At 45.1% G+C, this 18,602-nt stretch overlaps 3 protein-coding genes across 3 annotated transcripts; all 3 read left to right on the top strand.

The window, feature by feature from the left end:
- Nucleotides 1-842: 842 nt before the first annotated feature.
- Nucleotides 843-3,835, top strand: LOC127765271 (glucan endo-1,3-beta-glucosidase 7). Its single transcript, XM_052290136.1, has 3 exons — nucleotides 843-1,216; nucleotides 1,349-2,638; nucleotides 3,227-3,835. The coding sequence occupies exons 1-3, from the start codon at nucleotides 985-987 to the stop codon at nucleotides 3,259-3,261; spliced, it is 1,557 nt and encodes a 518-aa protein (XP_052146096.1). The 5' UTR covers nucleotides 843-984; the 3' UTR covers nucleotides 3,262-3,835.
- A 1,239-nt stretch (nucleotides 3,836-5,074) lies between these two features.
- Nucleotides 5,075-12,948, top strand: LOC127766609 (guanine nucleotide-binding protein subunit beta). The gene is made up of 6 exons (XM_052291705.1): nucleotides 5,075-5,376; nucleotides 5,510-5,604; nucleotides 9,936-10,360; nucleotides 10,969-11,332; nucleotides 11,940-12,053; nucleotides 12,572-12,948. Exons 1-6 carry the CDS (start codon nucleotides 5,268-5,270, stop codon nucleotides 12,605-12,607), a joined length of 1,143 nt encoding a protein of 380 aa, XP_052147665.1. The 5' UTR covers nucleotides 5,075-5,267; the 3' UTR covers nucleotides 12,608-12,948.
- Nucleotides 12,949-14,030: 1,082 nt separating this feature from the next.
- Nucleotides 14,031-15,200, top strand: LOC127766610 (deoxyuridine 5'-triphosphate nucleotidohydrolase). The gene is made up of 3 exons (XM_052291706.1): nucleotides 14,031-14,392; nucleotides 14,491-14,582; nucleotides 14,670-15,200. The coding sequence occupies exons 1-3, from the start codon at nucleotides 14,046-14,048 to the stop codon at nucleotides 14,912-14,914; spliced, it is 684 nt and encodes a 227-aa protein (XP_052147666.1). The 5' UTR covers nucleotides 14,031-14,045; the 3' UTR covers nucleotides 14,915-15,200.
- Nucleotides 15,201-18,602: the final 3,402 nt, after the last annotated feature.

Raw genomic sequence — 18,602 nt, 5'->3', positions numbered from 1 at the left:
AACACACCAACGATGCGGCGGAAAAGTTGGAAATTTGTGTGTAGAAAAGTTTGATGTGATGGAAAAATTGAAAGTTTGAAGAAAAAAATGGGAATCTAAACATATGCCTACTCCAACAAAGCAGTAAGCCCTGTTTAGATTCCTCCCTAAAATTTTTCACCCTTTCACATTAAACGTTTAACATCTGCATGAAGTATTAAATATAGGCCAAAAATAAATAATTGCACAGATTGCGACTAATTTACGAGACGAATCTTTTAACCCTAATTGCTCCATGATTTAACAATGTAGTGCTACAGTAACCATTTGCTAATGATAGATTAATTAGGCTTTATAAACTCGTCTCGCGATTTACTGACAAATTATGTAATTAGTTTTTTTTAGTGCCTGAACATCCTATATAATACCCGATGTGACACGTGAAACCGATGTGACACGTGAAAACTGTAGATCTAAACACCCCTCAAACAAAGCAGTAAAAAGGTCGGAGAAAATGTGATCCGTAATACCCAAACGGGGCCACCCCGATCACACACTCACAGTCCACGGGCGTGCAGAACCGCAGGCCTGCAGCTACCCAACCATCGCACCGCCACCATCGCCGGCACGGTGGCCCGCGCTTGCTTAACAACGGCTACTATCTCCATCTCTACCCCATCCGGGCCGTCCACCGCCCACCGGCCTCCCCACCGATCCAACGGCCATCCCCGCCTCCACCGCGGGGCGCGCCCACACACACACACACACTCCCCCGGCCGCCGCACGTGGCCACAGCTCAGCACACGTACGTCCACGAGTACTTGTACTCCTATACTACTCCATTTGATTTGCACACCAAATAATACCTTACCCCCGCCACGAATCCGCGGCTTGCCCGGCGGGCGGGCGCACGCAAACGCAACGCAACCGCGCGGGCGCCACCGGGTAGCAGCAGCCGCGTCGCGCAGGGGGTAGGCTCCATCCGCGTAGGCATATGATTCTTGGATGATTTGGTCGGCTTCGTTCCTTGGGTCGTCGTCGTCGTCGTCGTCGTCTTCACTCTTCACGCCACACTTGGCCGCCGCGTCCGTATCTTATTTGTTCGTCTGCTGCTGCTGCTGCTTTCACTTCTCCTTTCTGCTCTGGGCGCGGCGCGAGCTCGAATCCATGGAGGCCGAGTCGAGAAAGCTCCTTTTGGCTCTGGCCGTCTCGCTCTGCTGCTTCGTCGCCGCGTCGAGTAAGTAGCTTTTGGGTGGTTTGATCGGTCCCGTGTCCCGAGGAAATTGCCGGATCAAGAAGCTGTAAAGCTCGATCGGGGAATTTTTATTTTCCATGGCTTTTTGGTTTTGATTGGTTGGATTGGGTGCAGGGGCGCAGTCGTACATCGGGGTGAACTACGGCGAGGTGGCGGACAACCTGCCGGCGCCGGAGGAGACGGTGAAGCTGCTCAAGTCGACGACCATCTCCAAGGTCAGGCTGTACGGCGTTGACCCGGGGATGATGCGCGCGCTCGCCGGCACGGGCATCTCGCTCGTGGTCGGCGTGGCCAACGGCGACATCCCCTCGCTCGCCGCCGACCCCGCCGCCGCGTCCCGGTGGCTCGCCGCCAACGTGCTCCCGTTCGTGCCGGCGTCGACCATCTCCGTCGTGGCCGTCGGGAACGAGGTCCTCGAGTCCGGGGACGCCTCCCTCGCCGCCGCGCTCCTCCCCGCCATGCAGAACCTCCGCGCCGCCGCCGCCGCGGCCGGCGACGGGGCCGCCGGGATCAAGTTCTCCACCGTGAACACCATGGCCGTGCTCGCGCAGTCCGACCCGCCGTCCACCGGCGCCTTCCACCCGGACATCTCGCCGCAGCTGACCCAGATCCTGGGCTTCCTGAGCAAGACCACCGCGCCATTCATGATCAACCCCTACCCCTACTTCGCCTACCAGTCCGACCCGCGGCCGGAGACGCTGGCCTTCTGCCTCTTCCAGCCCAATGCCGGCCGCGTCGACGCCGGGTCCAAGATCAAGTACACCAACATGTTCGACGCGCAGGTGGACGCCGTCAAGTCGGCGCTGGGGCGCGCCGGGTACGGCGACGTGGAGATCGTGGTGGCGGAGACCGGGTGGCCGACCAGGGGCGACGCCGGGGAGGCCGGCGCCACGGCGGACAACGCCAGGGCCTACGTCTCCAACCTCGTCTCCCACCTGCGGTCCGGCGCCGGCACGCCGCTGATGCCGGGCAAGCCCGTGGACACGTACCTGTTCGCGCTCTACGACGAGGACCTCAAGCCCGGCCCGACGTCGGAGCGCTCGTTCGGGCTGTACCACACCGACCTCACCATGGCGTACGACGCCGGCCTGACGTCGTCGTCCGGCGGCGCGGCGAGCCCGAGCAACGGCGGGGCATCGCAGCAGCAGCCGAGGGGCGGCGGCGGCGGGTGGTGCGTGGCGAGCGCCGGCGCGACGGAGGCGGACCTGCAGGCCGACCTGGACTACGCGTGCGCGCAGGTGGGCGTGGACTGCGGCGCCATCCAGGCCGGTGGCGCGTGCTTCGAGCCCAACACGGTGCGCGCCCACGCCGCCTACGCCATGAACCAGCTCTACCAGGCCGCCGGCCGCCACCCCTGGAACTGCGACTTCCGCTCCTCCGCCACGCTCACCTCTGACAACCCCAGTACGTGCACACATTCAAGCTCTTTTTTTTTTCCAAGTTTTGCATAAATTTGTCAATATTTCAAGATTTTTTTTTCCAAATTGCTCACATTCATTCATTTATTCATTCATTCGATCGACATTGCTCATGTGCTGAATTGCTGGGGCACTTGCAATGTGGCTTCCTGCACTGCTGAGGCAGGCCTTTTCTTACTGAAATGTCTCGCTTTTTTGCTGCAAAAGCTTGCATTTAGTAGGTAAACATATGCAATTTGCAGGACTAGTGTTTTCCATTGTTAATGTCAGGGAATGAATGGATTCTGTAGGAAAGTGGTAGTAGTGCACAAGTTAACTTTGCTCATCTTTCAGCAACAGCTCTCTGAACTCCGAAGTTATCTACTGCGTGCCTTTACCTGCTTTCTTGCTGTTGGTATAGAGCTGCTCGTTATGATTGTTTACTATAAGTTTGGATTAGTGGATAAATTCCATCTGTTTAGCTAAAAATCAATTTTTGCAGCAATGTAAACAGTCTCTTTTCCACATAATATGCTGTTGGTCAATCAAAATTAACTGTGCTAATCTGAAAAACTCCTCTATGATTTTTCTGCAGGCTATGGCTCATGTGTGTACACCGGAGGCCAATGATGAACACCAACCATCACGGACTCAATTACCTATTAACCATTTTATCCTCCACACAGCTCCAGTCCATGGCCCATATATAATTCGTTTTCTTCTGCAGCTACCACCATATATGATGATCTACTATACAAGTTTTCCGGCCCTACAAACGCCTGCGCGAATCGAATAAAGCCACGGACAATAATGTAACGTTTTATAGTGGCGGTGGTTGGCTGGCTCACTGTGAGGATGCATATCGTCCTGTCTCCGTCTTCTTCTCGGCGTAGCAGATGCTTCCATTTCCTCGGTTTGCCTTTGTGGCTTTTGTGCCTTTGTGCGTGCGTGTGTGTGACGAACTGTGCATATGGCGTCTCTTCTAGTGCAGCTTTGGGCAGGTTGGCTTTGTGATGACTGTGTAGAGGCGTGTGAGTCGTTGTCAATGGTGATACAGGTTGTTTGGTGTGTAATCTACCTATGCTTATATGTATATGCCTATATTTATAGTCGATTATGTTGCATTATTTGTACGTGCATGTTGTCATGCTTGTCTGGAATATGACAGTTTTATCGGATTTTTGGAGTAATTTCTCGTGAGGTAGTATAATGTTCTTTGATGAATGTGGTTTCTATTTTCTTGCGTGTCCCAAACATTGCATTGGCTTAAGTTTTTAACCCTTGCGCATACTTGTAACGAAAGAGATTTGTGGATTTCAAAAGACAATATAACATCAGGGTCGTAATCTGAAATTGAAAGGTGCTTTTATCCGTCAAACGGAAGAAAAAAAAAGGTACCCGTTGCTAACATGTAGTGTCATTTTCGATGTTGTGGAATTAGTTTGTGGGATAGCAGTTGGTAGGCCAGATCTTTTGGCCATTTTCCTTCGTTGGTTTTTCTTGCCATGTGGCAACATGATTGACCTTTCAACATCATTCTTCTGTAAGAGCTGAGTTGTTGAATCAACCTTGCAAAAGGATCCCATACACATTGTAAAAAAAAATTGGTGGCGATTTAGAAAGAAAAGTATTGACGGTTACAAAGAGAAGTGTTGTAATTCCCATTTTTGAGTCATACTGTATTGACTTGTGAGCGAAATATAATGAAATCTAAAGAAATATTCTTTTATATGAAAGAATTGAACAGTTTTACAGTTACTTAAAATACAGTTGTCATCATTCCATCCATCCTCACCGTGCGTAGGAGGTCGCGAAAAAGCTAACGGAGGATCGATCGCTCCTAGCGATCACCCCCTCCTTCACGTAGTTTCTTTTTTTGGCACCACATTATTTTTCTATTTTAATAAATTTATGCACCTAAAGTTTATACGTCCCAAATTTACACATCTAAAGTTTAGAGACCCAAAGTTTATAAGTCAAATGATCTTTTCTATAAATTGATTTATAGTTCTCTATTTTACACATTGTATTCCGATTGAAATTCAATGTCATTTCATAGGATTTAGCCTTCGAGAAATCTCGTATCAGCATCGATGCATCTTCTTCTTCTTCCGAACTCTCTACACTCAGTTGAACAACAGAGAAAATCAAGCCACAGATACTTCTAGCTGACAACAAATCAACAATAACTAGTTTCTCAAAAAAAAAAACTTGCATAAACATGTGACAGTCGCCCGCTCACACAACGGTCACTCCCCGGTGGTCCCTTCACCCCCACTTCTCCCCAGTCTGCCATAAAACCAACCCTACTACCGCGGGCCCCACGTTCAGGTGGCCCCACATGTCATCCACATAAAAACAGCCTAGTCGGACACCTCCTCCTCTTTCCTCCTCCTAAACCCAACGCAACGCGTCCCCCAACAACTCGCCCCCCCCCCCCCCCCCCTCTCTTCCTCCACCCCATTTCGGCGTCCGTTTCTCGCCGCCGCCGCCGTGGTAGTATCCTCCTCCTCCTCGCGAGCTCCGGAAAGCTCCAGCCGAGGCCATTGCGTTCCTCGCCTCCATGCCCGGATCCCAGTAGATCCCCCCTCCCTCAACCAGCGCGAGGTCGCGGGGGGCGTGCGGGCGGCGGCGGCATGGCGTCCGTGGCGGAGCTCAAGGAGAAGCACGCGGCGGCCACGGCGTCGGTGAACTCCCTGCGGGAGCGGCTCCGTCAGAGGCGGCAGATGCTGCTCGACACCGACGGTGAGGTCCCCCCCCCCCCCACCCACCCCTCCAACCCCCACAGGCGGTGGGAGCTCTCGAGGGCTCGGGGTGAATTTAGCGGGGTTTATTTTTTTTGCTGATTGTTTTGGGGTGTGTGTATGTGTATGTGCAGTGGAGAGGTACTCGAGGACGCAGGGGCGGACGCCGGTGAGCTTCAACCCGACGGATCTGGTGTGCTGCCGCACGCTTCAAGGCCACAGCGGAAAGGTTGCTGATCAGTTGACTTTCTGCCTCTCGTATCTCAATTTCGGTACAGCTTTTGCGAATTGGGGTTCGGTCGTACGGTTTTGGAGGTTGAATTGTGGAAGAAGAGATGGATGAAGTACTAGCACTTGTTTGCGATTAGAAATAGTTGCAACTGGTGCTAGACGGGGTGGTAGTGTAAGCCCAGTTAATTTCGAGTGAGTAAGATTCGGTGATTGGGTTGGTACCTCTAGTTAAGAAACTTGACATTAAGTTGAATGCATCATTTTTGGGCAAATATTGATTATTTGGTCTAATTTTGTGTGGATTTTAGCATGTTTTTAATACTGGTCAAGTTGCATTGTTGTAGATTAGAGTTAAATTATCTTGTGTTTAGGAATGTTGGTAGGAGGAACTTGAATTCGAGATGCTATTCAAGAAGAAGAAAGTTAATTAAGCACTTATGTCATATTTGCTGTTTTGCATGCTTTTGTTGCTTTATTTGCCTTATGTTATATAAATGGTAATACAATTAGTTGAACTGTGTGGTGTGTAGCTACTCTCTGGTTTTGAGGAGGTTTGGTACTCCTATTTCTAAATATAAAGCCACCATTTGCCTTGAGGAACAAACTTTGTAAACCTTTATTGGTCCAAGAATGTTTTGGTCTGCTTATCCTTTACTGTGGGAAGCGGAGAAAGTCTTCTTTTATGGAGGTTGCTCTTGTTATAAAGGATAAGGCTCAAGACCTTTGGTTCACAGGAATGAGATGAAGGTGGATAAGTAGAGTAACTTTGTTAAATGCTATATTTTGTGTGTAATAATAAAAAACCTGTGTAGGTAGATGCACTTTTGGTTGCTTCCATCCTTAGAATTCCATTCTTTACCTGTGTATTTCATTTTCAATCAGAGCAGGGGTTAGTCCTTTTCCTTCTAAAAAGTGAAATCGCTATGATACTTTACAATATTTAAGCATGTGTTGGCTAATATTTTTTTATAGATGGCATTACATCCTAATCAGATAGCACTACCCATAGACAGAACTAGGTTGAACTAGATTGCAATTTTGACAACCAGTTCATCATTTACCTGTTTAGAATTCTATCGTCCCCTAGAAATGTTGTTTCACTTGTGTCCATTGAATCAACCAGAGTCATATTCTAAAAAAAGTGCCAAAAATAGGTTTTGTTAGAATGTATTCCCCATATAGGCAATACTGTTTTTGTATATTTTATGGAATAAAATTCCACTAGTTGATTTGCAGAAGCAATGTCACAGACAACCATCGCTGGCTGCCTCCCTCCCTTATGCATGGAATGGTAACATGCTTATTGCAAAACTTGGACATGGTTGAGTGATTTGGTATACAAACATTAGTCTCTCCTAGGAGGATAGTTCAGTGTTTATTTCTCCTTTCTAGTCACAGCTGCATGTATTCCCTTTGTTCACTTTTATGCGGCATGGTTTGACTTGTCATGGTCTCAAAGATTGTTACCATTGGTTTCTCTTATAGTATATTGATTTTTTTTATGGTACTCTTAATTACACCTTGGTCCAATGGATGGCATTCATATTACCTCATTGGAGGTAATAGATCGCGTAAAAAGGAAAGAAAAATAAAATCATGAACCTGCAATAAAAATTGTTTGCCAATAAAGTAAGGGACAATTGTGTTTGTACTCCAGCTTTCAATCTCCACTGTGATTTTGCCCTCACTTTTTAGGGTTTGCAAATTTACCCATGTTTTTTCAAAATGAAGTCACCGTTTACCCCTACTATGGATGGAAGTTAGGTGGGTCCCACAATAATGAGCTAAGGAGACATAAAAAAGGGGGAAAAACGATTTTAGAAAAATGAGACTACCATTCTACCCTTGAGCATGTTCAGTCTCCTGTTATCCTCCACCGTTTCCATCAGACCATCCACAAATCCTAGACCTAGAGCATGCGGCAGCGGTCGTGAGCCTGTGCGGAAACACAAGCAGGTGGTGGCTCCTTGGCGCAGTGACGCCAGCAGCAGTTCGCGGCAGCGGCAGCGGCTCTGGCGAGCCTGTGTGGAAATGCGAGCAGGTGGTGGCGGTGGCTCCGGCTAGCCTGTGCAGAAACGCGAGCAGGCAGCAGTTCCTTGACGCGTTGAAGCAAACGGCAGTCCACGGAGGCTCCGGCAAGCAGGCGGCGGTGATTCCTCGGCGCATCGATGCAAGCAGTAGTCTGTTTTTTTATGGCGGCGGTGGCTCCTTGGCAACAAATCCTAATCCTAAGTTGTGGCTTACAGACTCTGCATAACCATGGCTCTGGGCTAGAAGATTGCAGAGTAAACCAACTGAAATCCATGGTCGATTCTTGCCTCTCTTGAGTTCATATGATGCGACTGTCCAGCTGTCCTTCCTCCGTTCCCATGGTTTGTCAGGGTTCGGCAAAGGCCCCATACCAATTTGGCTTGTTTTTGTCTGATTCTCCCACTGAAAATTTCTGTTGTCAAGAACTCTTTATGCTTTAAGAAAATATTCAGAGCAATGCTCTCCGGTCAAAATAGAGTAAAACACGTGTTATAGAAAAGGGACAAATATGCAATAGCAAACGAGGGTATAAATGTCTTTTCGTGCTCCATTTAAACTGACCATCCAAATTAGGGGTAATGCTCTGCTTCGTTTTCAGAAGGGAGGGGGGGGGGGATGAAAACGCAAACCCTAAAAAACAGGGGCAAAACCACAGTTGGACTCCAAAACAGGGGTAAGAACGTAATAGCCCCATACAGTAAATATTTAATGCATAATTTTGCCTCCCCCCCCCCCAACCCCCACCCACACCACCACCCAAAAAAAACTGAATTACTGTGTTGGTGTTGAATGTAATTCGAATTACTTTTATTTGTCATATTAAATCTTGAGGTTTCAAAAGTCACTTGTTTTTTAAAACCAGCAGCTGTTTGCTTTGTAAAGTATGCAATTTGTTTTGCACATTCCTGGTATGCAGAAAGAATAATTAATTAATTACAGGCATTAATGGTTTCCTCTTCTGCTGTGATTTATTAATTATTAGATGGAATTATATCTATCACTAGATAAAGCAAATATACAAACTAATGGTTAGGATTTGTTGCTTGCTCTTACCACTCTACATGTAAGATGGAGCGTCCTAAAAGACCTCATAATATATATGTTAAACTACAATACGGTGAAATATATGAATATACTTGAATACAAATCTAATGACACCACTATTACATCACTAAACGTACATATAGTCCAACAAAATATCGCTAAATTACATTACATAGTGCATATATGCCATCTAGCAAAGTGTATTCCGTAGCTGCACCAGTTACTTCTTTGTCAGCGCATATTTACAAAACTTCATACTTGAACATGCGAAGACAGTTTCAGGTAGTGTACAATCACTGATTGGACTCGGATCCTCTGTAGTGTGAATACTCCCTCCGTTCTAAAATAGATGCCTTTTAGAATCCAGTGCAGTCAAACCTGGAAATTTTGGTCATGAATGTTCCCCAAAATATTAAAAGGTGTCATGACATTCTAGAATTGTCTTGGAAAATACTTTCAGACCATTATATTTTTAATATTTTTTTATGGACATACGATTAGAAGTAATGGTCAAACATGTAATTGGAGATCGTGTCAATTTACTAAGCAGAAGTGGAAGAATGCAATTGGAGCCTCTATTAATGTTAATGCAGTAGCTGTTTCAATGATTATTGTGTTTGGTCAGATCCCTTGGTTATGACTTGAAACAAGATATGAGCGTAACCCTATTCGCCAATACGTGCTTCCACAGTTGCTAGTCCAGCAGATCTACATTACTATTGACACATTCTTCAGTCCCCAGGATCTTATATGGCGTGTATAGCATAGCTGCTTGACAGATGTGGTTGCTAGAAATAGTGTATTTTTCATAATCTTTAATACTCAGCTCAATTCAGGATACTTTTCATCAATTCATTAAAGAACTGGCCTTCTAATGGATCTAGGGTGTATAAGTTAGTGCTCGTAAGGCCGCAACATTGACATATGATCACCGGTTACGGATAGTCCGCATAATCAGGTCAAATAAGCAATATGACCCCTAGGTTGGCAACCAAATGAACACAAAGTCACAAACTACTGATGTTTATAAAGTTGCAATACTACAAAAATTGGAATGCAAGGAATTTATGATCTGCTGTTGGTTCCAAGTTCCAAGGTCCAACTGTTCTAAGATGCCTTTTTTTTTGTTCTGCTACTTTGCTGTGGCAATTGAACACTTCAAATTCCTCTGTGGTACATTGGTCGGCAAAAATAAATGCTTTTATCAAATGATTTCATGTTTTATGCCTAGCATTAACTCATTAGTCACTGCAGGTATATTCTCTGGATTGGACCCCTGAAAAGAATTGGATAGTCAGTGCCTCACAAGATGGAAGGCTAATTGTATGGAATGCATTAACAAGTCAAAAAACACATGCCATAAAGTTACATTGCCCATGGGTGATGACATGTGCATTTGCACCCAATGGCCAATCTGTTGCCTGTGGTGGTCTTGACAGCGCATGCTCTATCTTCAATCTTAACTCACAAGCAGACAGAGATGGGAATATACCAGTATCAAGAATACTTACCGGACACAAAGGCTATGTTTCATCCTGTCAGTATGTCCCAGATCAGGAAACCCGCCTAATTACTAGCTCTGGTGATCAAACATGTGTCCTGTGGGATGTTACTACTGGCCAAAGGATATCAATATTTGGCGGTGAATTCCCATCAGGGCATACGGCAGATGTTTTGAGGTATTTTTCTTTCTTTCTTGACTTGGTTCATTTGGACATCCTGCTTACTATTGCATAGCATTTAACTGTTCTCCATGCACTGAATTGAAATCCTCTTCTCACATATGACAGCTTCAACTTAAGCTACTGAATGCTAGGTTTCCGTCTTCAGTAATATGTGAATACTGTTAGTGCGATAGATATATCTTGTTTGTTATCACTGTGTTTTGCCCTTGTTCCCTAATGATGTGTCTTAGCTATGTTCACTGCATCAATTAAGTGGTACAAGTTTGCTTGCAAGATATGGCTATAAATAGTATGCCCTCCGTATAAAAATATACAGAGGGAGTATGCAATGTTGTCACATGGTAGCAGATGAAGCATTTGGTCTTAAAAAGGTTTGTGAAACAATTTCATGAATCTAGTTGAGGCACAAAATAGTAATGAATTGGCTTATACACGTGGCATAGAAAACATCTTTGTAATGTAGCAACATGCCTTTTTTTCAAATGAACTGCTGAAAGTGATTTAATTTAATTTGGTTATTGTTTTGAAATATATAAGCTGCTATGGTTCTGTTTGCATAGGTGTTTTTTTTAGTGCTCTAATATATCTACTTTCTGCTGCAGCTTGTCCATAAACTCATCAAATACGAATATGTTTGTTTCGGGTTCATGTGATGCAACTGTAAGGCTGTGGGATATCAGAATTGCAAGCCGGGCAGTTAGAACATATCATGGTCATGAGGGTGACATTAACAGTGTCAAGTTTTTCCCTGATGGCCAGAGGTTTGGTACTGGTTCAGATGATGGAACGTGTAGATTATTTGACATGAGAACAGGGCACCAACTTCAAGTATACAGTCGGGAACCTGATAGAAATGATAATGAACTCCCAACTGTTACATCTATTGCATTTTCGATATCAGGAAGGCTTCTTTTTGCTGGATACTCCAATGGTGACTGTTATGTGTGGGACACACTTCTCGCTGAGGTTTGCATCATTGGCCATTTCTCATGAATTTTACTACAGCTTAGATAGTGTGAAAACAGAACCTGAAAACAATATTGACCAAATTACTGTGGACTTTAATATATTACATAGTCATGCTTTCCATTTTTTGAAAAAATATCGCAAATATTGTATTATACCTGTTATATACAACTATACTATTATATTACAGTCAGTTGGAAGATATGCTATTTGAGTTACACGACCTTAACTCTGTCAACAATGTAAACATGCTTGTATGTCGGCATGTTGTAACTTTTCTGGTTTGAAGATAACTACTTCCTCCGTTTCACAATGTAAGACTTTCTAGCATTGTCTGTATTCATATAGATGCTAATGAATCTATATATATAATAATGTCTAAATTCATTAGCATCTATATGGATGTGGGCAATACTAGAAAGTCTTACATTGTGAAACAGAGGGAGTAGCTGAATTCGTGCTTGGAGGGTCATTTTCGCCTTGTTTCAATAATGTAACTGATAGGGGGTAGGCTTTGAATATATATATTTCTTCTCTCTTTATATATTGGTTTTACTGTTGTAACTTGTAAAATCGGTTCACTTGTGAATTCTTTTGTTTCTGATAGGTGGTACTTAATTTGGGAAACCTCCAAAACTCTCATGAGGGGCGTATAAGCTGCCTTGGTCTTTCTTCTGATGGGAGTGCATTGTGTACAGGAAGTTGGGACAAGAATTTGAAGGTACGAAAGCTTCTTTTGATAATCAAGTGCATGCCATGAACTGTACTACCTTAACACTGTTAAATTATAATCACGCTGGAATGTAATTATCAGTTGTAAGACCTGCTGTCCTTATTCCAAAATTAATAGCTTGTGAGTTGCTTTTTAGAAACAACAACTAACTTCTGCACTTTGTACTAATTTGACATCCTTACTAACTGAAAATGTTCTTATATCATAGATTAACACTTAATATTAAGATACAGAAGAACACTTTGGTCGGCAATATTTGCTAGTTTATCCGGCCGTTGTGCTGTGTAAGGAAGTCATGCATTTGTTGATTTTGACAACCGTTACCCTTTAGTTGTAGCTTTGCCATGATTAACGTGGCGCTTTTTTATCTCATAAAGATCCCAGCGGAACTTACTGAGTTTTGTGTTTAGCATTTGCCATGTTCTAGAAGTGAAAGCAGAAGAAAATATTTTGGTGCAAACTCCAGCATGTTAACGTTTGAGTTGCTGCTTGTTGAACATTTTCAGATTTGGGCCTTCAGCGGACACCGGAAAATAGTTTGAAGGACAGTTTTCTTCCTGTGTTGTTGTAAGTTCCTTGTGTTAAGAATTACGACCAACTCGATGGGCTATGGAAATCAGTTTGTTGGTCTTGTAGCATAGAATCAGGCAATCAGCTGTATCATATCCTAATGTCCAGTGGAAAAATGCAATCTGTTGTCTTGGCAAGACGTGTGCTCTGACTCACCGTGTTAAGTTGATGTAGTGTTTATATTACCAGAAAGCATCATCCATTCGGATCGGTCTCTTCTTGTTGTATAACTTCTTTTTGTAGTAGAAAGCTACCAACTTTTGCATTTGTATTTCACAACTGATTATGAATTTGTCCCTTTCCAAGTCAGGCATATCAGCTGTCCATTGTACTGTGCTGCTTGTGCACATGTTTAGTGTATTTCCTACTCCTTTTTAGTATTGCCCACATTTATATACTCCCACCGTTTTTAAATAGATGGCACCATTGACTTTTTCTTATATGTTTGATCACTCGTTTTATTTAAAAATTTTATGCAAATGTATAAGATATGAATCATACTTAAAGTACTATGAGTGATAAGACAACTCATAACAAAATAAATTATAATTACGGAAATTTTTTTTAATAAGACGAATGGTCAAACATGTGAGAAAAAGTCAACAACGTCATCTATTAAGAAACGGAGGTAGTATATGTTAGTGAATCTAGACTATATGTTTGTCTAAATTTATTAACATATATATGAATGTGGGTAATGTTAAAAAGTTTTATAATATAAGGGTAAAGCTATAAAGTTTTATAATATGAAACGGAGGAAGCAGTAATATTATGCTTACCAGGTTGACAGTTGTGACAACTGACAGCACTATGTTTCGTGTATTCTGATTATCGGGTTGGTCAGTTGTTTGCCATGGTGATTACGAAATTAAAATGTAGTACTACTAGTTAGCCCTGGTACTTTGTCGAACCCTTTGGCACCTGATATCTGTCACTCTTTTTTAAGCCTGTTCACTTTGATGGAAAAAAACCTTATCAAAATTTTAACATTTTAGCAACTTCACCGAAATTTGGTAAGGTTGAAAATGACATCAAAATGAACAGTCCCTTAAATTTGGAAAGTTCGATATTCAGATAAAGGTTATACATATGTAAAACGGTCAGTAACTCAGGATAAATGCATTTATGCATCCTATGGGCTTATATGGACCCTTTTATCTGGGATTATAATAAGCGATTCGTAATTTTTTTCTGGCAAATTATCCTTCATAAAAAACAGTAGCATATCATCAGATGAGAAAAAGAAAATCATCCTGCCAATAACAAATCACAGGAAATCCGGCGAGATTTCCGAAAAACTGCCCCGCACGCGCACGCATCCATATCCACGCATTTAAAACAGCAGCGACCGCGTGGGAGACCAAACCCTCCTCCATTTAACTCGGGCGCGGCGTTGGTGGGAGGAGAAATATGGCGGGAAAACTTGGCGCCATCTGTTCCCGCCTCATCTCCCCTCTATTTAACCACCATTGCCGCCTCCCCCGCTTCCCCCAAATCCACTCACCTCCTCCACCGTTCGTCCCCTTCTCGCGCCGCCACCGCCTGCCGCCGAGAGCTCTCTCAGCCGTCGCCATGGCCACCGCTACCAACGGCAACGCCTCCGCCGCCGCCGCCGCCGCCGCCGCTGACTCCGCCGTCCAGGAGCCCCCGCACAAGATCGCCAAGGTTGCTCCCTTGCTCAAGGTCAAGAAGCTCTCCGAGAACGCCGTCCTGCCGTCCCGCGGCTCCGCCCTCGCCGCCGGCTACGACCTGTCGAGGTACGCGCCCGGCAAGGTCTCCCCGTGAAAAACAAAAATGGCATCGCCGTTGGTGGTTGTTTACACCGTTTTTGTGGGTTTTTTTTTTCTGATCTCAGCGCGGCGGAGGTCGTCGTGCCGGCGAGGGGGAAGGCGATGGTGCCGACGGACCTCAGCATCGCCATCCCGGAGGGCACCTACGCGCGCGTCGGTGAGCATTTCCTCTCTTTATTCTTTTCCGTCCATTCCTTTCTTGCTTGCGCACCAGGTGTTTGACGAAATGCCTGTCCGGTTTTAGCGCCGAGGTCTGGGCTGGCGTTGAAGCACTCGATCGACGTGGGCGCCGGGGTGATCGACGCCGACTACCGTGGCCCGGTAGGGGTCATCCTCTTCAACCACTCCGACACCGACTTCGCCGTGAAGCCCGGCGACCGGATCGCGCAGATGATCATCGAGGTGATCGTGACGCCGGAGGTCGCCGAGGTGGAGGACCTCGACGCCACCGTCAGGGGAGAGGGAGGGTTCGGATCCACCGGCGTCTGAATGAATGAAGCATCGTCGTCGTTAGCTCCAGGAAGTTGGGGGAGTTCATTTAGTCTGTGATGGATGGATGGGTGATGTCGTGATGAAACACTTGTATCCTCTTAATGCCTCGGATGCTTTTGTGGTGTCGAATGGAATCATCTAGCCTAATGAATCTAATGAAATTCGTATGCTTTTGCGGTGTTGAATGGAATAATCTAGTCTAATGAATCTAATGAATTGGAATGGCTGTTTTCTAGTCAAGGGGAAGATGTGCAGACTTGTCACAATGGGCTTGTATGGTTTGTAGCCTTTTTCAACCAAGCTAAAAAATAATGTCAGTCTGTCTGGTTTATAGCCAGAAAAAAAATCATTGCCGTCTTATTTGGCTTAGTGACTTACTCAGATACTAACTTTTACCAAATTTTTTTCGGCAATGACCCAACTTCTGCCATTGCCAAAATTTTGTCATCGTCGCAAATGGCAAGGAACCAGACAAGCCCAACATCCCCATTGGCCATTCCTCACCCTTGTGCTGGGATAGTGGGATGTGCATTTTCCACTCAACAAGCACGCGTGCGTACTGTTTACTGAAGTCTTGGCAGAGGTTTTGGCAGAGCTACACTCTGCCTCTCTCTGACAGGTTTTGCTTTGACCTGTTCCATGCTCCAAATCCTCCATGTATAGTATAGCACGCCCTCTTGCCCTACAGTATTGGCCTAAAGGGTAACACGCATTTTAATAAAATCATCCTGATTAAGCCTTAAGCGTATCTTTCATCTCAAACAGCAGCAGCTTTGCATCCTCCATTGATACATCAACCTGTGCCATGTACCTCCTGAATCGTACTTCACCTGTTGGCAGAGATGCAACACCTTAATTTTGGGGATAAGACCTTTGTTTTCCACATCTTCTCTATTTTTTGAATCTGAGAGTACCACAATGCTCTCTAGGCCTCTACCCGTGTTTCCCTTCTTTTCGTTTGCACTAGTACTATCATCTTACACAAAGAAAATCCCTCGTTTGTCATAATGCCAAGCGCCAAAATCGTAATATATACCCCCGTCCTCTATCGAGATTTCTAGTACTCCCTACATCCCATGTTGGAATTAATAGATGGGCTACGGCCCATTCGAAGATTAATTCTTTAGAAAATCACAAAAGCCCACCTCATAGGATGACATGCATGTGGAGTTTAGTACCACCTTGCTTATTCTAGGAGAGGGGGACCTCCTTAAAAGGGAGGATGCCCTCCTAGCCACTTGAAGCATGTGTGGTGGAGAGAAGAGGGGAAACACGTGCTCGCTCGCTCGCCTCGCCTAGCAGGGCAGGCGGCGCGTGCATGATGTACGCGTCGAATGGTCCGCAAAATTGGCTCCTCACCCTTGCGCAGATGCAGCCTCCTTTTACAGTTTTGTTTTGCTGCAGGAAATTACGCGCGACTTATCCGGTTCGGTTTACGCGGGCGCCCTAATCAGGCGATCTATCTCTATATAAACCGAGCCGCCGTCTTCACGCAACACACGCGAAATCAATCTAGGGTTTGCCTCCTACTCTGTACTGCGCCATCGCTCGTAGACTACTACATCCCGCTCGCCGGCGTGCACCGGCGATCGGGAGAGCAGGTCTCCGGAACCTTTGCCTTCGACGTCCTGCACCAGGAGAAGGCGGCAATAAGGTTTTTGGGAAGCGCTTCGCGCGACTACTCCCTGTTCGTCCGTGACGGCTCGCCTTCCTCTCCGCTCGCGTGCTTCGCGCCTTCGTCGACGCTCGCAACCGCGAGTAGTTCCTACCGAGCAACCGGTCTTTCCGCCACCTCGGTACGTGTTCTACATGTTGCGCCTATTTGATCTGTTCATGCTTTACTGCTTAGTTTACATGTGTAGATCTAATGATGCGTTCAATCTAGTTTACATCTGCAATGTCATGATTTATTTATGGAATAAATTAAATCATTATGTGCTTATAATTTCAACAATCCAAAAAACTTATTATAGGCGCTGTGATTTTACTATGGCTGGTTTTGCCGATGCACTGAGGCCGGATAAATTCACCGGTGTGCACTTTAAGAGATGGCAGATCAGGGTCACTCTGTGGCTGACGGCTATGAAATGCTTCTGGGTGAGTACTGGCAAACCTGAAGGAATTCTTACTGCTGATCAGCATAAGCAATTCGAGGAAGCCACTACTCTCTTTGTGGGATGCATTCTTAGCGTTCTTGGCAATCGTCTGGTCGAGGTGTATATGCATATGACCGACGCTAAGGAGTTGTGGGATGCACTGAATACTAAATTCGGTGCTACTAATGCTAGCAATGATCTGTATATCACGGAGCAGTTTCATGACTACAAGATGGCTGACAACCGTTCTGTAGTCGAAGAGGCTCATGAGATACAAACCATAGCTAAGGAACTCGAACTCCTTAAGTGTGTCTTACCCGACAAATTTGTGGCCGTGTGCATTATTGCGAAACTACCTCCATCATGGAGAAGTTTCGGTACTGCACTTAAACACAAGAGACAGGAATACTCCGTTGAGGGGTTGATAGCGTCTCTTGATGTTGAGGAGAAAGCTCGGGAAAAAGACAGTCCAGTGCCAATGTTTTGCACAAGGCCCAGAACAAGAGCAAGGGGAAATACAAAACTCAACAGACCACCAACTTCAAGAAGCAGAAGAACAACATCAATCCTAACCAGGATGAGAGGACTTGCTTTATGTGTGGGCAACCTGGTCATCTGGCTAGGAAGTGTCCACAGCGCAAGGGGATGAAGGCACCTGCAGGGCAGACTTCTAAGTCTGCTAATGTGACCATTGGCAATACTGGAGATGGAAGCGGGTATGGTAATTTACCTACTGTTTTTTCAGTTAATCAGTCTACTAATTGGTGGGTTGATACTGGGGTCAATGTACATGTTTGTGCTGACATCTCATTGTTTTCTTCTTATCAGGTCGCACGGGGTTCCACCGTCCTAATGGGGAATGGGTCACATGCTTCTGTTCGTGGTGTTGGCACGGTAGATATGAAGTTTACTTCGGGAAAGATCGTGCAGCTGAAGAACGTGCAGCATGTCCCTTCTATCGTCAGGAATCTTGTTAGTGGCTCCCGTCTGATTAGAGACGGATTTAAGTTGGTTTTTGAGTCTAATAAAGTAGTCGTGTCTAAACATGGATATTTTATTGGTAAAGGTTATGAGTGTGGAGGCCTGTTCCACTTTTCCCTTTCTAATTTCTGCAATAAGTCTGTGAACCATATTTGTGGCAGTGTGGATGATGAGGCTAATGTTTGGCACTCACGTTTATGTCATATTAATTTTGGCTTGATGTCTCGGCTTTCCAGCATGTGTTTAATTCCTAAGTTTTCCATTGTCAAAGGTTCTAAGTGCCATAGTTGTGTGCAGTCGAAGCAACCTCGCAAGCCTCACAGGGCTGCCGAGGAGAGAAACTTGGCACCACTAGAACTCCTACATTCAAATCTTTGTGAAATGAATGGGATGTTGACGAAGGGTGGAAAACGATATTTCATGGCATTGATTGATGATGCTACTAGATTTTGCTATGTGTACTTGTTGAAAACGAAAGACGAGGCTCTAGACTATTTTAAAATTTATAAGGCAGAAGTTGAAAATCAACTTGACAGAAAGATAAAAAAGCTTAGGTCCAATCGTGGTGGAGAGTTTTTCTCAAACGAGTTTGACTTATTCTGTGAGGA

The sequence above is a fragment of the Oryza glaberrima genome, chromosome 3, assembly GCF_000147395.1.
Source record: "Oryza glaberrima chromosome 3, OglaRS2, whole genome shotgun sequence".
Classification (NCBI taxonomy): Eukaryota; Viridiplantae; Streptophyta; class Magnoliopsida; order Poales; family Poaceae; genus Oryza; species Oryza glaberrima.
Note: the sequence above shows the minus strand (reverse complement) of the source record. Positions and strands in the feature narration are given on the sequence as shown.

What these genes read in the sequence shown, in the direction of transcription:
- LOC127766610 (XM_052291706.1), top strand. Translation starts at nt 14,046, where the DNA reads ATGGCGGGAAAACTTGGCGCCATCTGTTCCCGCCTCATCTCCCCTCTA. An exon ending in GCCGGCTACGACCTGTCGAG is followed by an intron (nt 14,393 to 14,490) that starts GTACGCGCCCGG and finishes TTCTGATCTCAG; the next exon opens with CGCGGCGGAGGTCGTCGTGC. An exon ending in GGGCACCTACGCGCGCGTCG is followed by an intron (nt 14,583 to 14,669) that starts GTGAGCATTTCC and finishes GTCCGGTTTTAG; the next exon opens with CGCCGAGGTCTGGGCTGGCG.
- LOC127766609 (XM_052291705.1), top strand. Translation starts at nt 5,268, where the DNA reads ATGGCGTCCGTGGCGGAGCTCAAGGAGAAGCACGCGGCGGCCACGGCG. An exon ending in TTCAAGGCCACAGCGGAAAG is followed by an intron (nt 5,605 to 9,935) that starts GTTGCTGATCAG and finishes TAGTCACTGCAG; the next exon opens with GTATATTCTCTGGATTGGAC. An exon ending in CATACGGCAGATGTTTTGAG is followed by an intron (nt 10,361 to 10,968) that starts GTATTTTTCTTT and finishes TTTCTGCTGCAG; the next exon opens with CTTGTCCATAAACTCATCAA.
- LOC127765271 (XM_052290136.1), top strand. Translation starts at nt 985, where the DNA reads ATGATTTGGTCGGCTTCGTTCCTTGGGTCGTCGTCGTCGTCGTCGTCG. An exon ending in CTGCTTCGTCGCCGCGTCGA is followed by an intron (nt 1,217 to 1,348) that starts GTAAGTAGCTTT and finishes GATTGGGTGCAG; the next exon opens with GGGCGCAGTCGTACATCGGG. An exon ending in GCTCACCTCTGACAACCCCA is followed by an intron (nt 2,639 to 3,226) that starts GTACGTGCACAC and finishes ATTTTTCTGCAG; the next exon opens with GCTATGGCTCATGTGTGTAC.